This window comes from Cucurbita moschata, unplaced genomic scaffold (assembly GCF_002738365.1).
Source record: "Cucurbita moschata cultivar Rifu unplaced genomic scaffold, Cmos_1.0 Cmo_Scf00001, whole genome shotgun sequence".
NCBI classification, from domain to species: Eukaryota; Viridiplantae; Streptophyta; class Magnoliopsida; order Cucurbitales; family Cucurbitaceae; genus Cucurbita; species Cucurbita moschata.
The window spans coordinates 8680407-8704981 of record NW_019268517.1 but is presented as its reverse complement, the minus strand read 5'-3'; the positions used below and the strand labels follow the sequence as shown (position 1 = coordinate 8704981).

Here is a 24575-nt window from a genome sequence, read left to right as displayed (position 1 = left end):
AAAAAAAAAAAAAAAAAGAAAAAAAAAAGAAAAAAGAAAAAAGAAAAAAGAAAAAAGAAAAAAGAAAGAAGAGAAGAAGAAGAAAGAAAGCAAGAGATGATCAATCAAAGAATGAGATTGGGTGAAATTCCATTGCACTGGTCAATAGTAGAGAGTAAGGTTTAAATCACTATATTGAATTTTCTCATAAACTTATTTCTTTCTCTGGTCCCTAAATCTTATGAGTCCACCCAATGATATTGAAACCTCCTTCCTTACATCGATAACTACAAGACAGCCTAGCTCTGAAGCTTCAATGGCTTCTCTTTCTTGGTGCAACGCTAAGACCAGAAACTATTGTCAATTAGCTAATTTAAAGTGATAGACATTAAGATGGCTCCAACCATTGACTCGATCATCTCTAGGAGAGTGAAAGCCCCATGCCATAGCTCAAGGTTACCAACTTAAATTTTCTCATAATTGTCATGAATTTTTATTTGTCAACAGTTCTATTAAAAAAATTTGCACCAACTTTTATATGCATTGAGATTTAAGAAGCAAGCAATAACTTTATGGTGTGTGATGGCCAGCCACCTTTTAGGAAGCTTAGTCGGAGTGGAACATTAGAGTTTTCTTTGATTGTGTAGGGGAATGAGAAGATACTTAGGTGGTCACTACATACACACATTTTTTTTTTAAAATCTTAGTTTGTTCGAAGTTTGTTGTTATGAACTTATTTGGCTGTGGGGACATTCCCTTGTTTGTTTCTTGTCATATTCTCAATGAAAAGTGTGTGTGTTCATGTTATTTATTTGCAAATTAAATTAAATATTTATAGAAAACAGTTATTCTTTCTAATCATCATTGTCCATGCCCGCATGCAGGCCTTTTGGTTGTCTCCTCAAGCGACGATCATCCTATCAACAGATTTTCTGACCTCTTTCACACAAGCAAATTGCCCTCTCTTCTAAATGATGGTGCCATGGACCCTAAGATTTTGAAGCATTATTTGTTGTTACATGATAATCAAGATGGCTCTTCAGAAAAGTACTTATGTTCTTTTCCTTAATCCGAGGAGGATCCTTTCCATTACATTCCCATGATATTATTTGGCAGTCAATCATTTCAAATATATCTGCATGCACATATACCTATATTTTCGTGATTTTGATATGTTATCATGGCTAATAGATCTGGTGAAAATTGAGCTACTTCTATTCTTACGTTGTATGCCAGTAGGTTGAGTAGTGGACAGTATGGAACTTGCTTTGTTAATGTTCTGCTTAGTAGTTTGCTTTTATAATTATCAATTGTCTTCCCGATTTGTTTGCTAAGATGGTTGCTGCTTTGATAATTAATTAGGATAGTTTGTAGTTAATTAGTTTCTTGGTTGATTAATTGTCAGGTCATATACAATTATGGTGCTTTGTCTTTTGTTACGGAAACTCTATAATATATAATAGGATCTGAGTATTATTTGAGAGATAGATGCGGCTTTTTTCTATATATATAAAAAAATTCTTTTATGAGAGATAGATGCATATGAATGTAATTTTATCTCTTCTCTAGGGCAAGTAAAATACTAACTGACATGAGGAGTACGTTTGGTTCAAATGGCTGCCAATTGCTTTGCATCAATTCTTCTCATGATGAACTCAATGAACGGCAAGATGATCCTTGGGGTTTGTTTGTAAGTCACTCGAGGCGCTGTTATTTAACTATGTTTATTAATCTTTTGAGAAAATATGTCTTTGATGAAGAATTGGTGAAATCAGGGCTGTAACCTCACGTTCTTATGTAACAGAAGTCTGATGCTTCAATCGGTAAGCGACTTGGCTGCTTTCTTAGCAATGAGGACCTAATTGAGGTAAACTGCTGTTATCACTATAAGTATTTGCTACGTGCTTTAAGGGCTACTATGTATGTATGCTTTTGTTGTGGGGTGGGAGGGTGGCTCACTGCGTCACTTGTTAAACAGATCCGAGAGTTAATGCAAGATTTGTTGTCAAAACATATCATTCCGTACATGGAGCAAAAGATACGGGTATTAAATCAACAGGTATTGTGTTTTGGTTTCTAGAAGTTCTGTGCAAAGATCATATGCTTCTCTATATGATAATATTTGCTGGTTTTATATTTTCTACATAGTTTCATATTGGCATTTTACTTTTTCATGACTAGGTGTCTGCTGCAAGGAAAGGTTTCAGAAATCAGATTAAAAACTTATGGTGGAGAAAGGGGAAAGAGGACACAGTGGATTCTCCTAGTGGCCCAACGTATTTCCCATTTATTTACTTTCTTGGCCTTACTTTGCTCCTTGGTATTCATAAATTTTTATATTTTTCATTGAAGGTATACTTATAGTTCTATCGAGTCTCAGATTAGAGTATTGGGTGATTATGCCTTCATGTTCCGGGATTATGAACTTGCATTGTCCAATTATCGCCTGATTTCTACTGATTACAAACTTGATAAAGCTTGGAAACGCTATGCTGGTGTCCAGGTAGGTCCAACTCTTTGCTGTCCTTGTAGGTTTAAATCTTTATTTTTTAGATGAGGACAGACAGTAATCTTTAGCCCTACTACAATTGAAAGGAAGAGAGAGTTCTTGGCTTAATTTGTTTATATGCTTTGAGCTAAAGATGGTTGGTAAATAATTTTTTACCATTCTGCGAGTTTTCGTTTTAGTTTCCATGGATTTTTTATGTAGTGGAAAGGGTTTTCTTTTTATCTTGTTTAAAAGTTTGTTATTATATTAAACCAGTCCATTATGCAAGTCTTTATTTTTTATTATTTAAAATTTTATTTTTATCTTATGCTCAATTCTTTTTAGCTTGTATACCACATAGATCGCTACTTTTGTTCCACAGTTATAACCTGCATTTGCCTGTACGTGTTCTGTATGGCTCCTCTGTTTTAATTTTTCTATGGTCATTCATTTTCTACTCCTATCGTTGTTCACTACATTTTTTCTTTTTTTTTTTGTTTTGCAGGAGATAATGGGGCTTGCATACTTTTTGCTCGACCAATCAAGAAAGGAAGCTGAGTACTGCATGGAAAATGCACTCAATACTTATTTGGTACGAGTATTTCTTTTTATATTATCCTCCTTGATGTTTTTCTGAATACAAAGCTTTGTTGCTGCTTATTTTCTGTGAGGAAATTTTAAGTTCCCGCACAAACCCTTGTTTGAGATGCAGTGCAAATTGTATCTCAAATATATGCATTTTTATCCTTTTATAATTTGGATCCATCATCCTCTCACATTTAAAGAACTAATGCAGACTGAGGGGGAAATTGAAACTGACAATTCTAAAGCATACTTTGTCCATCAATTCAGAAGATGCATCCAAGGATTGCATAAATATCGTACCATAAGCTATCAACGAATTAGAATATGTCTTATTTTCTATAAGAAACCAAGGGATGTATAATATAAATATCCTCATAAGCATATACGTGTTATTAAAAGCTTGATTTTTCATTAAAAATCGTCAATATTCACATAACATCTTGATTTTGCTGTAATCAATTTCAAGCCCACTCGCTCGTCCAAAATTTTGACAAAATTAAACATGTTCTTGACTGCAATGTGATCCATAGAAGAGAAAAATAATGTAGTTTCTGCAAATTGGAGATGATTGATGTGAATAGAAACCAATACTATTCACTTTTATCATGCCCAAAGTAGCCCCGTGAGGTAGTAGTCTACTAAGACAGTCTACTTCAAATGATGCATTAAAATCGATACCTTAACTTTCCGAATGATATCTTAGGAAAGAGGATTGATAAGTATGTGGATACTCCACGAGGATACTTGAATTACTATATTAATGCCATCTTTTTGGTTGATGTTCTCCTAATATGCTTTGTATTTACTGTGTTTTTTATGTCAAAATTTGTTCTAGTTAATTGAATTTAAGTACATGCAGAGAATGGGCCCATCTGGTCACCTAAATGCAATACGCTGTGGTCTTTGGTCAGCAGAGATGTTGAAGGCAAGAGAACAGTACAGAGAGGCTGCTGCTGTTTATTTCCGTATATGTAATGAGGTAGGTTTTGAATTCCTTGATACCAGTAACAAAGATATTTTTGCTCTAAGCTTTTTCCTTCTCTTTCTTTTTGAAATTCTTAGGAACCTTTACATTCAGCTGTCATGCTTGAGCAAGCATCTTATTGTTACCTGTTATCCAAACCTCCTTTGATACGCAAATACGGATTTCATCTTGTTCTCTCTGGCGATCGTTACAAAAGAATGGATCAAGTATGTAAATATCTGACAAGTAGTGCAGCTTGATTAATATTTCAAAGGTTTATTAACGAGCCACTTGCCTTTGCCTTCTCAGATTAACCATGCAATTCGGACATATAGAAATGCAATTGCTGTTTTTAAAGGAACTGAATGGAGATACATCAAAGATCATGTATATTTCCACATTGGACAGTGAGTTTTTATATTTTTCTGAACTTTAGAATATAATTTAATTTAATTCGGATGAAGCTAGAGTTTACTTGAGTTCCTTCCCTGATATTATGACACTAATCAAGTGTAAGATTTCTTCTTATATAAAGTTATCTCTTGTAGGTGGTATGCTTCTCTAGGTTTATTTGATGTTGCTGTCACTCAAATGTTGGAAATTCTTGACTGTAATCATCAGTCCAAGGCAACACAGGAATTGTTCCTGAAGGATTTTCTAAAAATTATTCAGGTGCCTCCCTGTGCTTGTCACTTATTCTATCTCTCAACTATTACTGGTTTGTCAGTCTTCGGCACCAGTAAGGCAAACGGTTTTTGGAGCTCAGTATGCTGTACATGTGTGCAAGATGTTTTGATCATTGAAGTTGGATGTTTTTCAAACAAAAAATGAACTTTTCATTGAATAATGATAAGGATAAAATGTCCGAGATACAATCTCGAGTGAAAAAAAGGAAAAATGCGAAAATGAAAATAAAAAAGCTTAAAGAAAAGTGAATAAAGGCACCCGGGTAATAAAACTGAAATAAATTAGAAAAAGTGTCTAGAGATATTTGTGTAATCATATTGAATAAGGAAAGTAGTTGGCCTCCCTAATTTATCTTGTTGGATTTATTTAGATTTACTTTACCTGCAGAGATTATTATTTAGATTTAGTTACCAAGTATCTAGGAATTATTAGATTGACTCTTACCTAGTATCCAAGGGTTTATCTAGATGTAGTGTTACCTAGTATTATTTGGATTTTTTTGATTATCTAGTGATTTAGTAATTCTCTGAAAACTAATATGAAACAACAACAGTTTAATTTAGATTTGCGAAAAAAAAAAAAAGCCCCTAAAGCCTCTAGATTACGAAGAAGTAATTCTCATTGCTGGCAATCAAAATGGATAAGTTTCACAACTAGATCTTAATTTTTGGTGACTGAAGAGTGATTTCTTTCATCTGGAATCCACAAACCTCAATTAAGGAATGAAATATTGGAGGAATTGAAGGATATTTTGCTAATAATGTTGTTGATTGCGAAACTTCAGCTAAATTTCTTTTATCAACGACTGAAAAAAAGACTTCAAAATGCTTCTGCAAAAGAGTCTTTGACATAAACTTCATCGATCTCAATATCAACCAAATGTACTTCAGATTTTTCTCTGCTCATACTAACATCAGATTCAATATCTTGAACAGTTGGAGAGTAGATAGGATTTTTAGTGGTGTTAGAGCTTAACCTTTGGTTAAAGTGACATTTGAACTTGGAGGAATGATCACTGAAAGAGTACAAGTGTTAGTAGGTTGTGAAGCGGGCTGTTGTAACTTCAAAGAGGAAGTGAGGAATCGAACACAAGTTTCTTCCAAAATGTTTGAATTAATCTTTGAATATTTAGGTATTTCAGAGCAGATCAAACATTATATGTAAAATATTGTGTAATTTGATTGTCATCTTGAAGTAAAAGACCATCCAATTTCTGCAACTGATCATTCAAAGGAATAGAATTCAACTCAACATCTTTGGATATAAAATCCTTAGATGGCAAAGTAAAACGTTCGTCTACCACAACTTGACTTATTCTCATGACACTGAATTTGTAAATTAAAGAATTGACTAGTCTAATGATCCGTGTTTGGAGGATCTAAAAGAAATATATCCCCAAAATGAAGAGAAAAATTCCTGCACTTCCATCAATTACCTTAATCTGAGCTGAAATGAAACCACAAGTATTTTTCTTAACTTCAATTCTAGCAGCTGTACAATCAATAAAATTTAATCTAGGAAGAGATATTTACCAAGCCTCCACATTGTTGACCAATTGATTCAAACCAAGAACGTTTGCAATAAAGTAATGGTAAATTCTTCAAACAAATCCAGTCATCATATCCCTCATTAAGCTTTTGATGAGAGTGTTCTTGAAACCATTTCTCAAATTTTCAGGTGAAAATTTTCATTTTTGTCTCCACTTTCCATCGAACTCCAATTCAGAAAAATCAACACTCAATTTCTTTCTTTTCAACTCCGATGATTACTTCTAATGTCTTTCTATGGCCAAACCAGGAGGGAGGCGGCCGATGTTTTGGTGCAACAAAGCAAACTTTTTGACTTCTTCCTGTTGCTTTCAATTATTAATTTTTTTTTTCCAACTGATTTTATCCTGCAGAAAGCAGGAAAGACGGTCAAGGTGTTAAAACTACCATTGCCCAAGATCAACATTTCATCATTAAAGGTTATCTTTGAAGATCATCGAACTTATGCATCCGCTTCAGCTGTAAGTTTAATTTTTCCATTTTGTTTTTTTATTTGGAATCCTCCTCAAACCAACTCTCTCGCAGTCTCCCTCTCTATTCCTCTCCTCTTTTCCTCTCATTTCCCTGCATTCCATTTGAGAATAAATGCTCTTTCTTATTCAAACAGGGTTTAATTGACCATTTACTGGTAAATTTTTTTCCAGTTGATTGGTATATTCCCCATTATTTTTGTTTTGTTTTGTTTTTGTTTTTTTTTTTTTTTTTTTTTTTTTTTTTTTTTTTTTTTTTTTTGAGAAAACAAGACTTCCACTATGGTTAATGGAAGTGCAATGTGTTATGGATGCTTCTTGTAGCTTTTGTTATGATCTCTATAACCTTGCTCATTGGCATATTTTGAAACATTATAGGCTATTGTTCGAGAAAGTTTGTGGCATTCGTTGGAGGAGGACATGATTCCATCATTGTTCTCTGGTAGGACAAATTGGTTGGAGATACAGTCAAAGATAATGTCGAGAAAGTATAAAGAATCAAATATTTGCGTTGCAGGAGGTATAGAGTGACTGTAGCACATATCCAGCTTAATGACCATCATAAATCACGTCTCATAAAAAAAGATTCTCTATTATTTGACGTAAAATTGCAAGATATGGTCACAGCATGTCTCATAAAAAAATGATGGCATGTTGATCTTATTATTTTATGATAACTTTTAGCTACTGTGATAACTTTTGAAAGCTGAGGCGTTACCAGAGGTAAGCATACCTGTCAAATAGGTAATTATAAGATTTACCCCAATATTACTTATAGTTACCTATTTAAATGCTTTGTCGAATTACTTAAACATAGTTCCAAAGGTTTTGTGTGTGTTGGGATTGAGGAAGTTTAATAAAATAACCTATTGGAGCTACAGTACTACCCTGTAATTGATGTTTCAGTACTTCCTGTAATAGAAACACAAAAGTACTTCCATTATATATGAAAAATGAAAACTCACCTCTATGGAGAAGTAAGAAGCCACCAAAGAGCTTATATTTTATGTGCTCAAGTTATAGCAATTGATTGTAATGATCAGCGCAATTCCTGATCATGTGGCCGCCATGGAGCATGTCATTGTGGCTTAGATCAAATGTTCATAGCTATGAACCAAACCTTGACTGCAGCACTTAGACCCTCATATGTTATTATTTTAGGCAAAGCTCCATTACTTGGTTTGTACTTTTTTTTTTTTAACGGGTACAAACTTTTCATTGATATATTAAAAGGAAGAAAAAGCTCTAAGATACAAACCTTCGAAGAGGGAGAAGGAAAAACATAACGCTCAAAGGAAAACAAAAGATAAAAAGTTTACAAGAACCTGAAAGGAAACCAAACAAACTAAACAAGATGAAGGAACGAAAGAACAGCCAACTAACAACAAAAATTGCAAAACTAGAAGATAAAAGCACCAAAGACCCTCAGACAGCCTTCAAACAAAGGCTAAAACTTTAATGGAAGCTCCTCAAACCACTAAAGCTTCAAGCAAGTAGACCACAAAACTGAGTATTAATTTTTAAACTTTTGCTAAAAAGATATTTCCTCCTTAATACTTAAGAATTTAAGATAGCATCAGATGGGATGAACGCTGAAGTGTTTCGTGGTTGGGTAAAATTGTGAACAATTTTTTCCACCAATCTGATACACCTGATGATTTGAGAGTTAAGCTGGTGGCATAAAATTGTGAACAATTTTTTCCACCAATCTGATACACCTGATGATTTGAGAGTTAAGCAGGTGGCATACAGTCTTAAGTACGATGCTTCAGCTTAGTTGGACCAACTAAGTGCTAATAGGAGAGTCATGGGAAAGATATCCATCTCATTGTGACCCAGAGTGCACCAACTTAAGAAAGACTGTTTTCTTCCATAAGATAGTGAGGAATAGCATACAAGATCCCTTCAAAAAATTTCCGAGTAAATAGGGCAATGGCTTTATATGTTGATGAATTTCTTTGGCTAAATGAAAGAACCGATAATAACAAAGCAGGGTTCATAGCAAATCTGTGAGGCCTTTTTATATTGTCTGGAATAAATAATCTTTATAAGAGATCTGCATATTTGATGTAGTTTGCTTTGTTATTGATGCGATACATAATACTGTTTTCTTTCTTTTTTTCTTCCTTTATTTTTGCAGAACCAGTGAAAGTGGATATTGTATTTAAAAACCCTCTTCAGATCCCTATTTCCATCTCTAGCGTTTCCCTGATATGTGACCTTTCTTCAAAATCTGATGAAACTGGATCTGGTACTTCAAATCTTCCTTGTTTTGGATTTTGGATATTCTTTCTTACTTTTCCCAAATTGGAGAATGAGTGTCAGTGATGGTACAGATTCAAATAACATGATTGCCGGTATCCAGAATGATACTGAACTCAAGTGGTCATCTGATTGGTATGTGTTGTAATATTTATTTATTCTACTGGTATCAAGTAAATGCACTTTTGCACTTAATCTTGATATATTTACAATAATTGTGTCTTGGCTCGTTAAGGCAGTTCTTTTGCTCCATTCCAGGGATATTGGGTCCCACAATGCTTCATTTACTTTGTCTGAAGTTCACCTCTCATTAGAAGGGGATGAAGAAAAAGTTGTAAGTCGATCAGTCTGCAGTTTTTACTTGCCTATTGCCTACATTGTGGAGCCGTCAGACATTACGATATTTGAACTTATGTTCTATATTTCTTGTATTCTTTTTTTTTTTTTTTTTTTTTTTGCCTTTCTCCAATTGTCACTAGGTCAACCCTTTTGACCTCCACTTCTCAACTACAGGCAACATGCAAACACCAAAATAATAAAGGGGAAAGAGAGAAAAGATGTTGATATAACTCGTATATTCTCATGATTGGGCTGAATATAATGATTAACCTTCATCATTTCTATTAATCATTGTAATTAAGTTTGGAAGTTGTTTGGTGGTGGCTGTTGTCCCCTTTTTGACCTCCACTTCTCAACTGCGGGCACACAAACACCAAAGCAAAGGGAAAAAGAGAGAAAAAAGATACTGACGTATCTCATATGATAATTCTCGTGCATTGTGCTGAATGTAACTATTTACTTCTCATCATTTCTACTAACCACATTTGGAAGGTTTGGGTAATGGTTGTCCTGAAATGAAATACACTCAGCAAGTTTTCTGGTCATACAATAGGATTAGCATGCCTGGATATCAAGCCTTATAAAACGAATCCATACATATTAGGAATTGTACCGACTCTAGAATCTTTAGTATAACCTAAGCATACAAAGGTGAACTATAACTAGAGTGAGAATTTGCTAGCTTGAATATCAAAGAAGAGAGAACTTAAATCATGTTTCCTTGAATAAAAAAAATGCAGAAGAACACAATACTCATACTAGAATCCAAATCCATAAGGAATGTCATGAAGTAAACAAAATTATTAGGATATTAATACCTCAGTAAAAATAATATATGCAAGTCCACAAGGCTGATAATATGCAACAAAATAATTGGCCTATCTAAAACATTCATAACAGACATTCAAAAACATCTCAATGAAAGGCCAATTCTTTATTTTATAAAAAACTACTAATCAACACTAAATAGCTTCATTGCTCTTAATTCATAAAGTTAGGGTATACAACACTAGTTGGCATATAATTAATGTTTTCTTATTGAAATTATTGTCATCTCTCAGATTTTGTTATAATGATTCTAATTTTTCCAGGTGCAACTGACAGTTACTCCCAAAGTAGAAGGCGTCCTACAAGTGGTTGGTATTAGGTGGAAACTTTCTGATTCTGTCGTGGGGTTCCACAATTTTATTAACAATTTAGGACAGAAGAGTATTGGTAAGGGGAGACAGAAAGCTAAGCCTTCTCTTGCTGATAACCTGAAGTTTGTAGTGATCAAGGTGCATATCTTCTTCATAGCCTCTGTTTTTTTTTTTAAACATTTTTTGGGTTGCAGATTAAGCTGAACTACCTTTACTAACACCTATATTCTTAACATCCAGAGTCTACCAAAGTTGGACGGTAGTATTTTGTCACTTCCTAAAGCGGCATATGCTGGAGATTTACAGCGCCTTGTCCTTGAACTGAAAAATGAATCTATGTTTTCTGTAAAGGTATAAGAGTTGCAACTTGACTATTCTTCACATACTTGGTTACTTGACTTGTAGAATTTGTAATTCAGTCGATCACAATCTGGTTGACCTTAAAGAAGTCTTAAAGACTCGACTTCAATGAAATTGTGAGATACTTGCCACTTTTCATCAAAAACTGCCTGACCGGACCTCTATATGTCTGGCAAAGACTCTGTCTGTGTGCATGTGTGATTTAAGCATTGTGGTAGATGTTGGAGCATTCTTACTTAACTTCCTAATAATTAAATTCTTGCAGAATTTGAAAATGAAGATCAGTCAATCACGATTCTTGAAAATTGGGAACCAAGAAAATATGAATGCAGACTTTCCTGCTTGCTTGGAGAAGCCAAAAAATAGTGAACAGGGAGTACTAGCCATCCCTGATACAACATCAAATGACACGTTTTTGTTCCCAGAGGTCAGTGTCAAATACATTCTTTGTGCTATTTTTGACTGGCGAATAGCAATAAATTTTCCAACACCCATACGTTCGGATTGAATTTCTTCAAAAATGTAAATTGTTAGATGTTTCAAGTGTTGGTAATCTAAATTTTTTAAGCTAACTATTTTGGGAATGGTTACTTAATGAACCTCTTGCTTTCGGATAATAAATGCGATCTTAAGTCTCTACGAGTAGGGTTATAAGGTTACTATTGGCAAACAAATTATGGGTGTTAAATATATTATTATCATCAGTCCAAGCATGTGAGGTTCTTAGATTTTAGTCTCTTTTCTTTGTAGATCAAGCGGGATAAGATTATGTAGACATTGTTATTTTAGTACTTGAGAAGATGCCTTACCCCAAATCTCTTTGAAATTATTATTGCATTATTTTATGTGTTCTATTTCCTAGTTAAAAAAATCAATACTTCAGTCATGTATTTGAGACTCAAACGTTCCAGGACACTTCAATTCAAGGCGGAGCATCCTTATTGTTACCCCTTTGGCTTCGAGCTGCTGTTCCTGGAGATATATCCTTGTACATAAGCATATATTATGAGATGGAAGATGTATCAGATATCATGAAATATCGCATTCTACGCATGCACTACAATATTCAGGTATTGTAAAATATGCACGACTCGGTGGCTCAAGTGACTTTTAGCTGTTTATAAGTTTGTCTTAATAGTTGAAACTAGTGGGTTTACCTTTGATACAGTATAACTCGTGTAAACATAGGGTTCTTTAATACTTCGTTTTCCTTTCTATTACCCTTTTCCCCCGTTATATGGGAGGCGGATATCTGTTTTTTGGTTCTTGGTTGTCTGGGTTCTGGCACCTGTTTTGGCAGCTTTACTTATCATCTTTTTAATATAGCTCTGTCGCTTCTGAAGGAGTTGTGCTTTCTGGCTGCTTGTGTCCAGTGGCACCTTTATACTTTTTTCTTTTTTTTGTCTTGGTAGATGTTTTGTTTCCCGTAAAATAAATAATTGTCTTTTTTACAATTTCTACTTTATTTGGTGGGATTTCTCTTCTTCATGTTCTCCAAGTTGCATCGCAGATTTATTGCGTACTTCATGAACACAAATTTCTCCCTCTGGATGGATTTATGATCTACCAAATATTCTAATTTGGGATTTTTTTCTTTTTCACTGTCTTAAGGTTTTGCCGTCCCTGGATTTATCATTCCAAATAAATCCGTGTCCTTCAAGACTGCATGAGTTTCTTGTCCGAATGGATGTTATCAACAAGACTAGCTCTCAGGTTTTCCAAATTCATCAGTTGTCATCTATTGGACAGAATTGGGAACTTTCGTTACTTGAACCTGTTGATACTATTTTTCCTTCACGAGCTCTAATGCCTAGCCAAGCATTGTCATGTTTCTTTGTTCTCAAGGTATATACAAGGAGCTAAACCTAAGCTAAGTTTTTCTTATTATTGCACATTCACTTCGTTTAAATGCTTTACTATTATTTTATCTTTGACTATGCAGTTTCAGTAATAAAGTATGCACTTTATAATTGGAGTAACCATATGTTAACCACGTACTTGAAAGCACTTTCAATCTGATCCCTTGCACTGTTGCCAAAAATGATTTAGCCTTAAGTTTGTGAAGTTATTTTCAATGACCCCTCATATAAACTATTGGTTAAATTTAACAAATCTTGTATCACATCCACGAGTTGCCCTTGTAGATCTTTTGTTAGGAAGAGGGAGAAGACCCTTCCCTCTTAATTGGAGTAGAGATTCTTGTGGGAGAATGACAGGAAAGTTTCAATTCATAATCGTATCTTTTTGGGAAGTATGCATGAAAGATGAGCTTTTTTTCTCTTTCCGGACAAAAATATATTTCAGAAGAGTCGTGGCATGTGGGCATCATTCTTTAGTTGATATGATCTATAACTAGGTGGTGAGATCTTTAAGGGCAAAACTAACAGAGAAAGACTTTCAAGTATAATGGATAAAGTAGCAATCGCTTAAATGAAAAGGGTGTCATTTGAATTTGATACTTTCACCTGCCATCTATGGAAAGTGTCTTTCAAACAAACTTCAAGTACGACTTATAGTCTTAAGTTCACTTAGTTACCTGGGCGAATTTTTATCTTTTTTCTTGTGTACTACACCATGTTAAAAATTTGCAATCACTACTAATCTCATAAATTCTTCTTTGTATTCAGAATAATAACAAAGCGTTTGGTTCTGAAAAAAATGTATCTTCTGTCCCCCCGCTACTTGGAAGTGATCTAAAGTTGGGTCCTCAGACTAGCAATGAACAGGTCTTCGACACAGCTAGTTTTCCTCTAGCTGCTTTCCATTATTCTGAAAGAGCGCACCAAGGAACTTCAAACCAGGTAATTTATTTTCATTTTAACCATGTAACTTAGATTCAAATGCCGGTGTATGTAGGCGACTTTTCTATGTATTCTCACAGGAAGTGACTGATTCTTAGATTCATGAGTAGTCACTGGTCATGTTCCGAAACTCCTTGGGCCACACACCTCGGTTATTGAGTATCTCAATTAAATATGTACACAAGTTTCGAACTGTTGTAGAATTAAGCAGTATCTTTTAGTTGCAAACCTGATGAACATTGTTGAGTCTGGAGGCTTCTGAGTGCGGTAATAAATTTTTCATTGTTAGGATCTCGTGGATTAGTAGTTGGTAACAACCCCCAGAGTCGGGGTCTATCTTACATTCGTTGCGTTTTCTGATAGTTAAAATGTTTTCTTACCATGATCCTTCTGCATTTTTCAGGACATAAATACAGTAGACTTCATATTGATCACTCGGCCACATAAGAATACTACTGATCCTGTAATTTTTGATTCATCACGTCTATTCTCTCATCATGTCTGTCATTGTCGGTAAGATTCAGAGCAATATGATACTCATCTGGTGATGCAAGCTTTTCTATTAATACAACTCATTTGTCCTTTCTTTTCTATTTATGCAGTACTTCAAGCAACAGTCCTATATCGTGGCTACTCGAAGGGCCTCGGAGTTCATATCACAACTTCTCCACTTCTTTTAGTGAAATCAATTTCAAAATGACAATCTATAACTCATCAGACTCAACTGCATCTATACGCATCAAAACAATAGATTCTGCATCTACGAGTGAAGGCAATGAATCCGCTCCCCAATCGCCTAGCTCTTCCACAAACCAAACAGGATGGCACTATGTCTCACTCACTCAGGACATTAAGGTCACATCTGATGTTCTTGGAGCACAAACGGAGAAGTCGTCTTCACTCGAAAGCGTATCTCCCTTTATCTGGTCTGGAACAAGCTCAACAACAGTACAAATTGAACCCAAGTCCATGACTGTAGCTCCTCTTCAGATCTGTATATTTTCTCCTGGAATATATGATCTATCAAACTATATTTTACAGTGGGAAATTCTACCGTCGCCCGGTTCAGGAAACAGTAAAACTACTGTCTCGTCGGGAACATGCCGGGGCTATCCGTACTATCTTACTGTCCTTCAATCTACTTGAGAAGTTGCAAAATCATGGAAACAGGTTCGTTTTCCTTTCATTTTCACCTAGGAATGTTTTCATAGCATTGTTATAATTTTGCTTGTGAATTATATTCATATCAACAGCATTTTTGAGGAGGGTAGGCAGCTTAATCAAGTTTATCTATAGGTTAAATTATATTCTTTCCTGGTGTTGGTGTAATAAGAGGAAACTAGAACTACAATGCCTTTTTTACCCTCTCGCTGTATACAAGATTAGAGAAACTCAAGTTTAATTAGCAATTTTTGAAGTTATCTTTTTGTCATTAAAAAAAATCGTTATTTTTATTATTTTTTGTAAGTACCAATTTCAATATTGCTTCATGCCAATATCTTGGACTAACTATGATAGAGATATATAAAAAATTTTAAAAAAATGAAATTCTGACAAATGAAGTTTCGTTTGATAATTATTTAATTTTTTTTTAATTTGACGAGAGAATTTAAGATAGAGTTATCACAAAATTTTCACATTTTATTCTCTTTCTTATATCAATGAACAACTTATATCAAATAATTCAGGTTGGTGTAATTTAAACTATACAACTTCTTAAATAATTATCTTATAATAAATTCTAAATTAAATATGAGTATGAAAAATAATTGAAATGATAATCAACTTTGACTATTATGAGTATAACAATTTCAAACTAAATAAAACCTTCTCGCATATACGTGATTTTCGTGATTTTGGTGAATGGTCGTAGGGTGTAAACTCTCCACCATTCCTATAACACGTGTGTGCCATAGTGAGGGTGAACATGTCGAGACGAGTGTCTCATGCGACTTCCTTTGAAATGAGTTTTTTGTGCGTTAGTGAGGGTGAACGTGTCGAGACGAGTGTCTCGGGTGACTTGTTTCGAAATGTGTTTTTCAAGAACAGTACTGGGCGACATGAGTGTGCCGGCACTATACCTCAACCCACATATCGAAGGTTGATATATACATCACTATCCGCTACGGTATTCATAAATGACATAGAACGAGCACATGAGTGTCAATGCCCCAATAGAACCTAGATGGAAGGATGTATGAGATGTCCCAATAAGATAAGCGACACGTGGGTCCATTCCCAATGGCATGACCGAGTAAGCTAAGACAGTCGACGACGTCCAATTGGAACCTTCTAAATTTACATTTCCCTAACACCTACAAGCACCGCGTAATCCAAAGAAAACATTTCCCTAAAATTGACATTTCAAATATAATACTTATATTTAATATATATCTGAAAAGAAGATTTTGAAAAGTAGGTTTCTTTTTGTATGGGACTCATTCAAATCCCAACCATCACCATCCTTTCCATGGAGCTTCCTTTCTTCCATTTCTTCCACACCTATCTCACCCCCTCCGCCCCTCCCCTTTGACTCTTCTTCTCCCTCCATTTATGACCCACTTGACCTCGATTCCCTCTTTTCTCATATAACCCATCAACCCTTCCTTCTCTGTTCTTCAATTCCCCTGTTTCTTCATCCAATTCCCCCCTTCTTCTTGTCGGATTTCGCTACTTTACCTGAAGAACATCAAAGGGTCAATGAACGATTTGTTCTCCTCTCGCTCTTTCTCTCGCGACAGCCATGTCGTTGAGATGGGTATCTCCTCCTCTTCCCCTACGGCTGCTAATCTCGACAAGTTCTTTGAAGACGTTGAATCTGTGAAAGACGAACTCAAGGAGCTTGAGAAACTCTACCAGAACCTCTACGACTCCCATGAACAGAGTAAGACGCTTCACAATGCTAAGGCTGTTAAGGACCTCCGATCTCGCATGGATTCGGATGTTTCCCTTGCTCTCAAGAAGGCTAAGCTCATTAAGGTCCGATTGGAGGCGCTTGATCGCTCCAATGCCTCCAATCGGACCCAACCTGGCTGCGGCCCTGGATCGTCCTCTGACCGGACTCGGACTTCTGTGCTCAGTGGGTTGAGGAAGAAATTGCAGGATTCGATGGAGGGGTTCAATAATTTGAGGCAACAAATCTCTTCTGAGTACAGGGAGACCGTGCAGCGGAGGTATTTCACTGTTACTGGTGAAAATCCGGATGAGAAAACCATTGATATCTTGATATCTACAGGTGAGATAACTCAAATTCACTCTATCATGTTCTTTGCTTATCAATTTTGGCTCGTGGGTTGAAAATTGTTGAGAGGGAGTCTCACGTTGGCTAATTTAGGGAATGATCGTGGGTTTATAAGTAAGGAATACATCTCGGTACGAGGCCTTTTGGGTAAAACCACGAGAGCTTAGGCTCAAAGTGGACAATATCATACCATTCTGTAAGTCCGTGATTCCTAATACGATAACAGAGTCATGTCCTTAATTTAGCCATGTCAATAGAATCAACAAAGAAATTGCTAGTGTTGAAGGTGTAGTCAAAAGTGACCCATGTGACGAATAGAGGGTGTACTTTATTCGAGGGCTCTTGAGAAAGGAGTCGAGCCTCGATTAAGAAGAGGCTGTTCGAGGGCTACATAGACCTCAGGAGAGGTTCTATAGTGTACTTTATTCGAGAAGAAGATAGTTGAGAATTGAATAATAATGAGATATCTCCAACTATGCAGGGGAAAGCGAGACATTCTTGCAGAAAGCCATTCAAGAACAAGGAAGAGGCAGAATCTTAGACACCATTAGCGAGATCCAGGAGAGGCATGATGCAGTGAAAGACCTGGAAAGGAATCTGAAGGAGCTGCACCAGGTTTTCATGGACATGGCGGTCTTGGTACACGAACAAGGCGAAAAACTCGACGACATCGAGAGCCATGTGAACAGAGCTCATTCTTTTGTTCGTGGTGGCACACAGGAGTTGTCAAAAGCAAGAGTATACCAGAAAAGCACTCGTAAATGGACGATTATTGGCATTATCATTTTGCTGATCGTTGCCTTGATCATTATCCTCAGCCTGCGGCCTTGGACTTGGAATGGTGGTAATAGTAGTGGCTCTACTCCAGCCCCTTCAACTCCAACCCCCTCAGCCCCAACTCCTCCAACCCCCTGAGGCCTGCCTCTTTTGTACGATGTTTGACGAGTAGTCTTCAACCGAAAAACTCTCGATCGAGCCCTCGCACCGTTCGTCTGTATGTTACTGCCCATATTACCTCGTTTTGTATCATTTTTTTTGTTAGATGGAGTGTAGATTGTTTGATGAAACATTGAGGCCTTGATGTCATTGAATTAGCAGGTGAATGGTTCTTTTGGATTAGACACTGTTGTATAAACCCATTGGAGCTTAGATTCTTTTGTGTAATAAATTTCATATTTCGGAGTAAATTAGTCTATGTATCGTGTTCTCTGTCTCCGAATAAAGTGACCGACTTAGGTCTAGTCTAACGGATCAAAATATTATCTTCTCAAACAAAAGATTAAGAGTTCAAGGTACTACGAGCTAAAAATTATAAAATGAAAAAGTAGGCAAAACTCGTAGTAGAAGGTTGAGACGTTTAATGTATTAGGTTTGAGTCTTTGAGTGAAAAGCCAGTATGCGAAAATGCTTGATGTCTTTTGAACCTAATATGATCGTGTTCTTTGTCTCTGAATATACGAAAATGTTTGTGAACCTTTAACCTCTTGATCGAGAGGGTATGTCGACTATCGAGCTATGGTCACTTTGGCACTAAATACCTCGTTACCAAATCTTAGAACAAATGAATAACTTATGCACGAGCAACTAGGGAGTCTGTACATTCAAAGGGAGCTAATAATTATTTAGTTTTTAATATTTTTAAAAGGATATTTATTTAATTAAAAAAAAAACTAAATATAAATAAGGCAAAATTAATAAAAATATTTATAAAAAGAAGTATTTTTGAGTAAATGTTTAGGGTATAAATAATCAACAAATGTCATATTTATTGGGTTGGAGGTCATCTCCATCTCTCCTTATCAATTCGAACAAATCTGAAACAACTTCAATGAAAGCGCGTCTTTCTAGTTCTTCCCTCGCTTTCCTCCGCCATGGGAACACTGCGAATCATACCTAACCCACTTTCTTACTCAATCCACCTGCAATTAACTCCTTCCGACCTTTCTATCAATCCCTTATCGCACATATTGCGCTCAATTTTACAGGTGAGGCCTCCATTTCATTCGATTGTTTACACTGTCCTTCTGCTTTTCTGGAATGAGATTGTTGTGTTTAAATGCAGATGGTATGTTTAATTAAAGGAATCTGCCATGGGAAGCATTACCACGCAGCTCACATAGCCGCTGTATTAAGCAGGGCTTGGATTGCTGGGGTTGAGCGAATCGTTGTGAGTCTTTCTTTATGTTGTTTTTCTAATCTCTATTAGCTTGCGATTGTGAAGGATTATCCCCCATTTCCGGGTTCTTGATCTGTTGAGCTCTATTGGTAGATTGTGAATGTTCGTTCTGTGTTGATGTATTAGTACCAATCCAACTTATGGTGGTTGATAAAATCTATCATCATTCAGATTTAATTTCAATTTTCGATCTCTTTGAATACTTCTTTGAACTCTTCCACGATTAGGTAAGTTTGAGATCCCACTTCGATTGGGGAGGAGAAGGAAACATTCTTTATATGTGTGTGGAAATATCTTCGATATGAACCAAGAGATATCAATTATACAATATACTTCCACATTGAAGAAAAATGAAGCTTCAATTTTGGGTGGATCATAATTTAGAGTAATTTAGAATTGATGTTTCTTTATGAAAGTTACAACTCTTGAAAAGCCTCGTAAGAGTTTTCATTTTGAGGCTATATAATGTCATTATGTTATCTTTCTAAGATAGACTTAGAAAATGTAGTAAAAAGAGCATTTGTGCTCTCTTTAGCCAATGGCTAAGTTTCTCTATGTAGTTTAGGTTGCATGTAGAATCATTCAAGTTCGACGTGATGAATTTTGCTTATGGAGTGATTCGAATCTCAAACAGCTGTTCCTGCCTTGAGATATTTTTTTATCAACAAGAATCATTCAAGCTAGACATGATCAATCTTGTTTGTAGAGTGATTCGAATCTCAAATAAGTGTTTTTGCTTTGAGATATTCAATCAACAAGATGATCTGAATCTTACTCTCCTGATAGTGATTCCATATTATTTGGTATCAGAGCTTTTCTCCTTTTTGGGCTGATTCTTAGAGGTGGGTTTGAGCCATGAGAGTAAGCTTAGAATTCTTTCTAGTACAAGAAATTCGAAGGGATAAAAAAAGCATGTATTATGTTACAAAGATAATGTAGTTTATTACATAAACCAAAAGCAAACATCACAGTTATCTTTATACAAACCCACAAGCCAAGCATCTTTGTTCAGTACAAATTGCTTATGAATTTCTGAATTTAAACAACCAAACACTAGACTTCATAGACATTCTTCTTATTCTACATTGAGGGTCACATACAGAGTGCAGAATTCATACTTTTGATGCTCTTATTCTTCAAACAAACCCTTCTGTTTACTGCAATAACTTCATACTGGATATCTGTTTGGATGAATCTTTTGTTTCTCTCAGCTACCTCTCATTATGAGATGCAGAACAGAGAGATAAGAATCATCATATAGAGCTAATGATTAGAGCCAAAAATGACTTGCCATTGCAACCAAACGCGGGGACTATCCTCTTCGCGAAGCCTGAAACAATGGCCATCAACGACGACATTGAAGCAAGCTGGATTTGGTCGCAACAAAGACAGGGTCTTGGTGCAGTGACTTGCACCAAGAACCCATTGCCTTACCGGTCAAAAACAAAGGTCACAGCAGTTATCAGCTGCTGCAACCCATTTGGGGAGAACCATGCCATGCCCTCCTCCATCAATGATCTCTGCCAGTGACTGCATTGATGGTCCAATATGGTTGATTTGAAAACGTTGCAGTCCTCTCGAGAACATGCTCGATACCTCAGAACTCAACAGATTAAAGCCCCTCCCATCCTTGGCTTCATTTTGGGAGTTCAAAGTTCCACTTTCTGATTGCAGAACCTCAGAACATTGAGAACCAGTTAAATCAGAAAGATTGACATCATCAACTTTCTTTGGTACCATAGAACTCTTCTCATTTGGCTGATTCTTCATGTTCAGGAAACGGCCACCGGATCCCCGTGGACGGCGCATTGCGTGGAGATGACGCGATTCATGTATATATGGCTGTAAGACAGATATGCAATCTATATCAGCAGGAATAATGTGGATACTAGTTCTGCACAGGACAAAGAAAAGTATTTGGACTGAAGGATATAATCGAGGCATATAAATCACAATAACATTTCGTTCAGACAACAGAATGAACATGATGCTGGATAGTATATCATATTAAAGTGTTCAAAAGCTAGGACAGACACCTCTGTAAGACTTATACTTACATACCTTTCGAGTTCTTGCAGGTCGATTCTTCATCATTGCCTTGGCACGGATCTGCCTGCGCCTAATGATTCCATGATATTGCTTTGCATTCACATAAATTGGTTCATCATCTGTTGTTAATCTCATTGGCAGCATAACCCGACCCTAATTATTGCAAATGGTTAAGTTTTTGCTCATAGATTAGGCAGACTGACCTTTTCCAGATAGCTTACAATGAATAGCAGAACCCAATCAACAAATATATTGTTCAAAGAAAATTACTTCTCTACCATACTTCATTACATGAAACCCTGAGTTGTGTTTCCTATTAACTTTTTTGGCAGCATTCATCTAGGAGGCCTAAATGTGTCATCTCCTTCGCACCATTTCTGGTTTTTGGCTATATTGTATTGTTTTCCACTCACCATTTTGATTTTTTTGCATACTTAGCTCTGCCTATGCACCTATCTAACTTTTTTTTTTTTTGTTGGAAAATATCTATGAATATAAGACATTTCACATTGAATACATATAAGGAAAAAAGAAGGTAAAAAGGAAGTGGTTGAAGAATGGACGGAAACATACTGGTATTTGAGGTCCATAAGCTGAGATGATGCCATAATGCTGTTCCATGTAAGGATAATTTTCACATGTCTACATTTTTCGTCTTCATAATCAGTAACATATATATGTATAAAGCACTGTTTTAGTGGGGAAATTCAATTAACATTTTAGATCCTACCAGGGGCTGGCTGAATCCGAGCTCGAAAGGGTTGTGATATTCTGACAGAGGTGATTGCAGGGAAAAAACTGGTGAAGGTTTTTGTGCATCCACAGAATTCTTAGTGTCACCTGCATGGATGTTTCAAGAGGAGTTTTCTCATCGGATAACAAGCTCACCATTATGTTCGACATTTTAACTCAGCCAGCACAAAAAGAGAAAAAGGTAATAGTCTTCCTTGAGTTTCATGCTACTTTCTTTCCCTCTTGTTTCATAAACATTGAGATTTTAGCTAAATCCTTGATGAAGTATTAGCTAGAAAATAATATTCTGAAGAAGGGATGGTAGAAATATTAGTTGAGGAAAATGGGAGATCCAGTTTTAAGACTAAATACACAAAAGAAAAGCATATTGTAGCCGGGATAAGCGGCACGAACTTCTGTCGAACCTAACCATTGGGTCTGAGGGTTGTATATGTACCCATTGAGTAGAACAAAGGGTCGTAGTTAAGCATAAAAAGAAAAGGGATAGTTGCCATCGGGTAGAGGGTCAACCGGCAGTGCGGCTTCTGTGTTGCACAGGGTGTACTTCAACAGTAGATGATTGGGACATAAATTGCTCAAGAAGATTGCACTCTACTGTCAAGTCTATATGGTGACCTGGGATGCATGTTATTTCAGTAGTAGTAAAGCCCATATCGAAGTTGGAAACTTATTAGAGGTTAGTCTTGAATAGAGCTTAATATCCATTATCCACAATGAGGCCACAAGCTTGGAGATGTTCAAAGAGCTCCCTACCCTCTCAGCCTAAGCAAACTCAAAACACTGAAAGCATACCGTCCTGATACACTTTCCCTCTCGACTTCTCCAGTCCCCCAACGTCACGTTACTAAGCTATAAGTCGAGCTCATCAGCACAAACAATCTAGGTCCCTCCTCCCCTAACTTGTTTCCTCTTACAAACATTTGTTATCCATGGCCTATCGCATTTTGAATAGTAGTACCTCAGAGCATATGTTTGCTACATGTCAGATTAGAAGTATCCAGCTTCTTCCTCAACCTACCTATGCTATTCGTTTTGAATAAACCATTCCCTAGCCACCTCTTAATCGACTTTTGAGTAGCCTAGAGATATGCTTGTGATATTGAGTCACTCGAAAATTTGTAAATCCACCATTTATAAGCAACTCTTAATTATTTTCATGCTTTTTGGCAAGCTTAAATATGATCGTGGAAATGAAAATGAACCGAATGAACAAAAAGTTACCTGGATAGATGGAAAATGGAGCAGTGTTCAGTTTTTCCAAACCATGAGCAGCTTGTTTAGTTGCAGCAAATTCCTTCCCATTACTGTCAAGTTGTTCCTTCACCTGACCAAAATCCCCAAAAATTGAGTGGGAACCTAGCCCAAAGGCAGCACTCCACAGTCGAGTAGGGGAGGATGATAACTGGCCAAGGGAGTTGGGAACAATCCCTTCATGTTCTTTCAAATACCCAGTTTGTGGTGCCATTTTCCAACAGTCAAATCACCAAAATCAAAATACACGAGTTCCTACAATCAAGAGATGAAACTAAATCGAAAAGGGCCAAAAAGAAGAGGGGAAAAAAAACACCCACATGAACTTCCTTCAATCACTAAACAATCAAAAACATAAGAACAGAGCACAGAGAAACAGATAAAAAACAGAGCAACAAAGGAAAAAACAAAAGAACAAGGCGATCGAACAAAGCAATATCGAGGATTACACAAACCTAGATGAAAAAAAAAACCCCAAAAAAGAAGAACTGAAGGAAGAAGAAAGCAGAGCAGAGACAGAAGGTGAAAACAGAGTACTCAACTCACAAGAAGAAGAAGAGGAAGAGGAAGAGGAAGAAGAAATCGCAGGTGGTGGATACAGATAGAGTAACCCCATTAGATAGATAGGAGGAGCGCCGTTGGTCCATTTCAAAGCAAACCAACCACTAACACAGAGAGAGAGAGATGGAAAGAAAGTGAAAAATAACAAAAACCCACTAACCAATGATCCATTCATCCAATCTCTGAATTTCAATTCCCCAATTCCGTTTCTTTAATTTGCTAAATCCAATGGGTTTAGATTTACATTAAAAATAAATAAATAATACTAAATACAAATTAACTACTCAAACTTAGCTTAGTGAACGATTGGTTTTCTTAATTACCCAAATCACACCCTTAATTCAACTCAATACTCTTCTATCTCTCATCTTCTTTCACACACCATCTCTCAATCAAGAACAGTTTTATTATTAAAAATAAGAATATCATCATTTTTTCCCTCTTATTTTATTGCATTTATTTCACTAATTTACTACTTTAAATGATGCCTTACATTATTCCAAGCTACACCATAAAGTTGACACCAATTTTCTACTTATATATATATAACTATTTTAATATTGTTTGGGAATCTATATTATTAATTTTTTTAAAAATAATACCATTGACTGCATTTTTTTTTCTTATATTGTTTGATAGACATGTTTGTAATCATGACGTTTTTAATTTAAGTGATGATTTAGAGAAATAATTGATTCATAGCACTCATTAAATAACTTATTTATTAAGTAAAACATAATAATAATAATTTGATTATTGTTATATTTTATTGTTGAATATATAGATTTAAGCCTCATCATTATTTTCCATTTTATATAATGTACTTATTTTACATATTTTACAAAAAATCCATTGTGTATTGGAGATTCAACTACAATCTTTTACTAATTAAATCTGATCTAAAGTTGACTTTTAACACAATA

General features: G+C 35.8%; 4 protein-coding genes across 5 annotated transcripts in view; 3 read left to right on the top strand and 1 right to left on the bottom strand.

The window, feature by feature from the left end:
- The window catches only part of LOC111446419 (trafficking protein particle complex subunit 8-like), a 19651-nt gene extending 4609 nt beyond the window's left edge, over positions 1 to 15042 (top strand). Inside the window, exons 5-28 of the mRNA XM_023085240.1 lie at positions 864 to 1026; positions 1549 to 1669; positions 1784 to 1846; positions 1958 to 2038; positions 2161 to 2255; positions 2332 to 2482; positions 2973 to 3059; positions 3912 to 4031; positions 4115 to 4243; positions 4326 to 4423; positions 4565 to 4688; positions 6604 to 6711; positions 7099 to 7240; positions 8861 to 8971; positions 9057 to 9117; positions 9241 to 9316; positions 10413 to 10598; positions 10701 to 10811; positions 11086 to 11247; positions 11732 to 11890; positions 12432 to 12665; positions 13448 to 13621; positions 14025 to 14134; positions 14224 to 15042. Coding sequence (XP_022941008.1) covers positions 864 to 1026; positions 1549 to 1669; positions 1784 to 1846; positions 1958 to 2038; positions 2161 to 2255; positions 2332 to 2482; positions 2973 to 3059; positions 3912 to 4031; positions 4115 to 4243; positions 4326 to 4423; positions 4565 to 4688; positions 6604 to 6711; positions 7099 to 7240; positions 8861 to 8971; positions 9057 to 9117; positions 9241 to 9316; positions 10413 to 10598; positions 10701 to 10811; positions 11086 to 11247; positions 11732 to 11890; positions 12432 to 12665; positions 13448 to 13621; positions 14025 to 14134; positions 14224 to 14767 — 3410 coding nt within the window. The 3' untranslated portion in view covers positions 14768 to 15042. The remainder of the gene's footprint in view (positions 1 to 863; positions 1027 to 1548; positions 1670 to 1783; positions 1847 to 1957; positions 2039 to 2160; positions 2256 to 2331; positions 2483 to 2972; positions 3060 to 3911; positions 4032 to 4114; positions 4244 to 4325; positions 4424 to 4564; positions 4689 to 6603; positions 6712 to 7098; positions 7241 to 8860; positions 8972 to 9056; positions 9118 to 9240; positions 9317 to 10412; positions 10599 to 10700; positions 10812 to 11085; positions 11248 to 11731; positions 11891 to 12431; positions 12666 to 13447; positions 13622 to 14024; positions 14135 to 14223) is intronic.
- A 1040-nt stretch (positions 15043 to 16082) lies between these two features.
- Positions 16083 to 18103, top strand: LOC111443227 (syntaxin-121-like). The gene is made up of 2 exons (XM_023080950.1): positions 16083 to 16856; positions 17344 to 18103. Exons 1-2 carry the CDS (start codon positions 16322 to 16324, stop codon positions 17775 to 17777), a joined length of 969 nt encoding a protein of 322 aa, XP_022936718.1. The 5' UTR covers positions 16083 to 16321; the 3' UTR covers positions 17778 to 18103.
- A 544-nt stretch (positions 18104 to 18647) lies between these two features.
- Positions 18648 to 19716, top strand: LOC111443234. 2 transcript variants are annotated; one of them, XM_023080963.1, is made up of 3 exons: positions 18648 to 18847; positions 18925 to 19029; positions 19604 to 19716. In XM_023080963.1, the coding sequence occupies exons 1-3, from the start codon at positions 18734 to 18736 to the stop codon at positions 19685 to 19687; spliced, it is 303 nt and encodes a 100-aa protein (XP_022936731.1). In that variant the 5' UTR covers positions 18648 to 18733; the 3' UTR covers positions 19688 to 19716. The 2 variants fall into 2 exon arrangements, with proteins under 2 accessions (XP_022936731.1, XP_022936739.1); XM_023080971.1 differs by lacking the exon at positions 19604 to 19716 and adding an exon at positions 19266 to 19360.
- Positions 19717 to 20475: 759 nt separating this feature from the next.
- LOC111457847 (nuclear transcription factor Y subunit A-10-like) lies at positions 20476 to 23576 on the bottom strand. Its single transcript, XM_023100300.1, has 6 exons — positions 23547 to 23576; positions 23062 to 23346; positions 21818 to 21927; positions 21661 to 21729; positions 21100 to 21240; positions 20476 to 20880 (listed from the first exon to the last, which is right to left on the bottom strand). Exons 2-6 carry the CDS (start codon positions 23303 to 23305, stop codon positions 20476 to 20478), a joined length of 969 nt encoding a protein of 322 aa, XP_022956068.1. The 5' UTR covers positions 23306 to 23346; positions 23547 to 23576.
- Positions 23577 to 24575: the final 999 nt, after the last annotated feature.

Bases quoted from the DNA above. Each gene is read 5' to 3' on its own strand.
- LOC111443234 (XM_023080963.1), top strand. From the start codon at position 18,734: ATGGGAACACTGCGAATCATACCTAACCCACTTTCTTACTCAATCCAC. The intron at 18,848-18,924 runs GTGAGGCCTCCA...GTTTAAATGCAG, and splicing joins TATTGCGCTCAATTTTACAG to ATGGTATGTTTAATTAAAGG. The intron at 19,030-19,603 runs GTGAGTCTTTCT...TATGTAGTTTAG, and splicing joins CTGGGGTTGAGCGAATCGTT to GTTGCATGTAGAATCATTCA.
- LOC111457847 (XM_023100300.1), bottom strand. From the start codon at position 23,305: ATGGCACCACAAACTGGGTATTTGAAAGAACATGAAGGGATTGTTCCC. The intron at 21,928-23,061 runs GTAACTTTTTGT...ACATCCATGCAG, and splicing joins TCCATTTTCCATCTATCCAG to GTGACACTAAGAATTCTGTG. The intron at 21,730-21,817 runs GTAGGATCTAAA...CGAAAAATGTAG, and splicing joins TCGGATTCAGCCAGCCCCTG to ACATGTGAAAATTATCCTTA.
- LOC111443227 (XM_023080950.1), top strand. From the start codon at position 16,322: ATGAACGATTTGTTCTCCTCTCGCTCTTTCTCTCGCGACAGCCATGTC. The intron at 16,857-17,343 runs GTGAGATAACTC...CCAACTATGCAG, and splicing joins TGATATCTTGATATCTACAG to GGGAAAGCGAGACATTCTTG.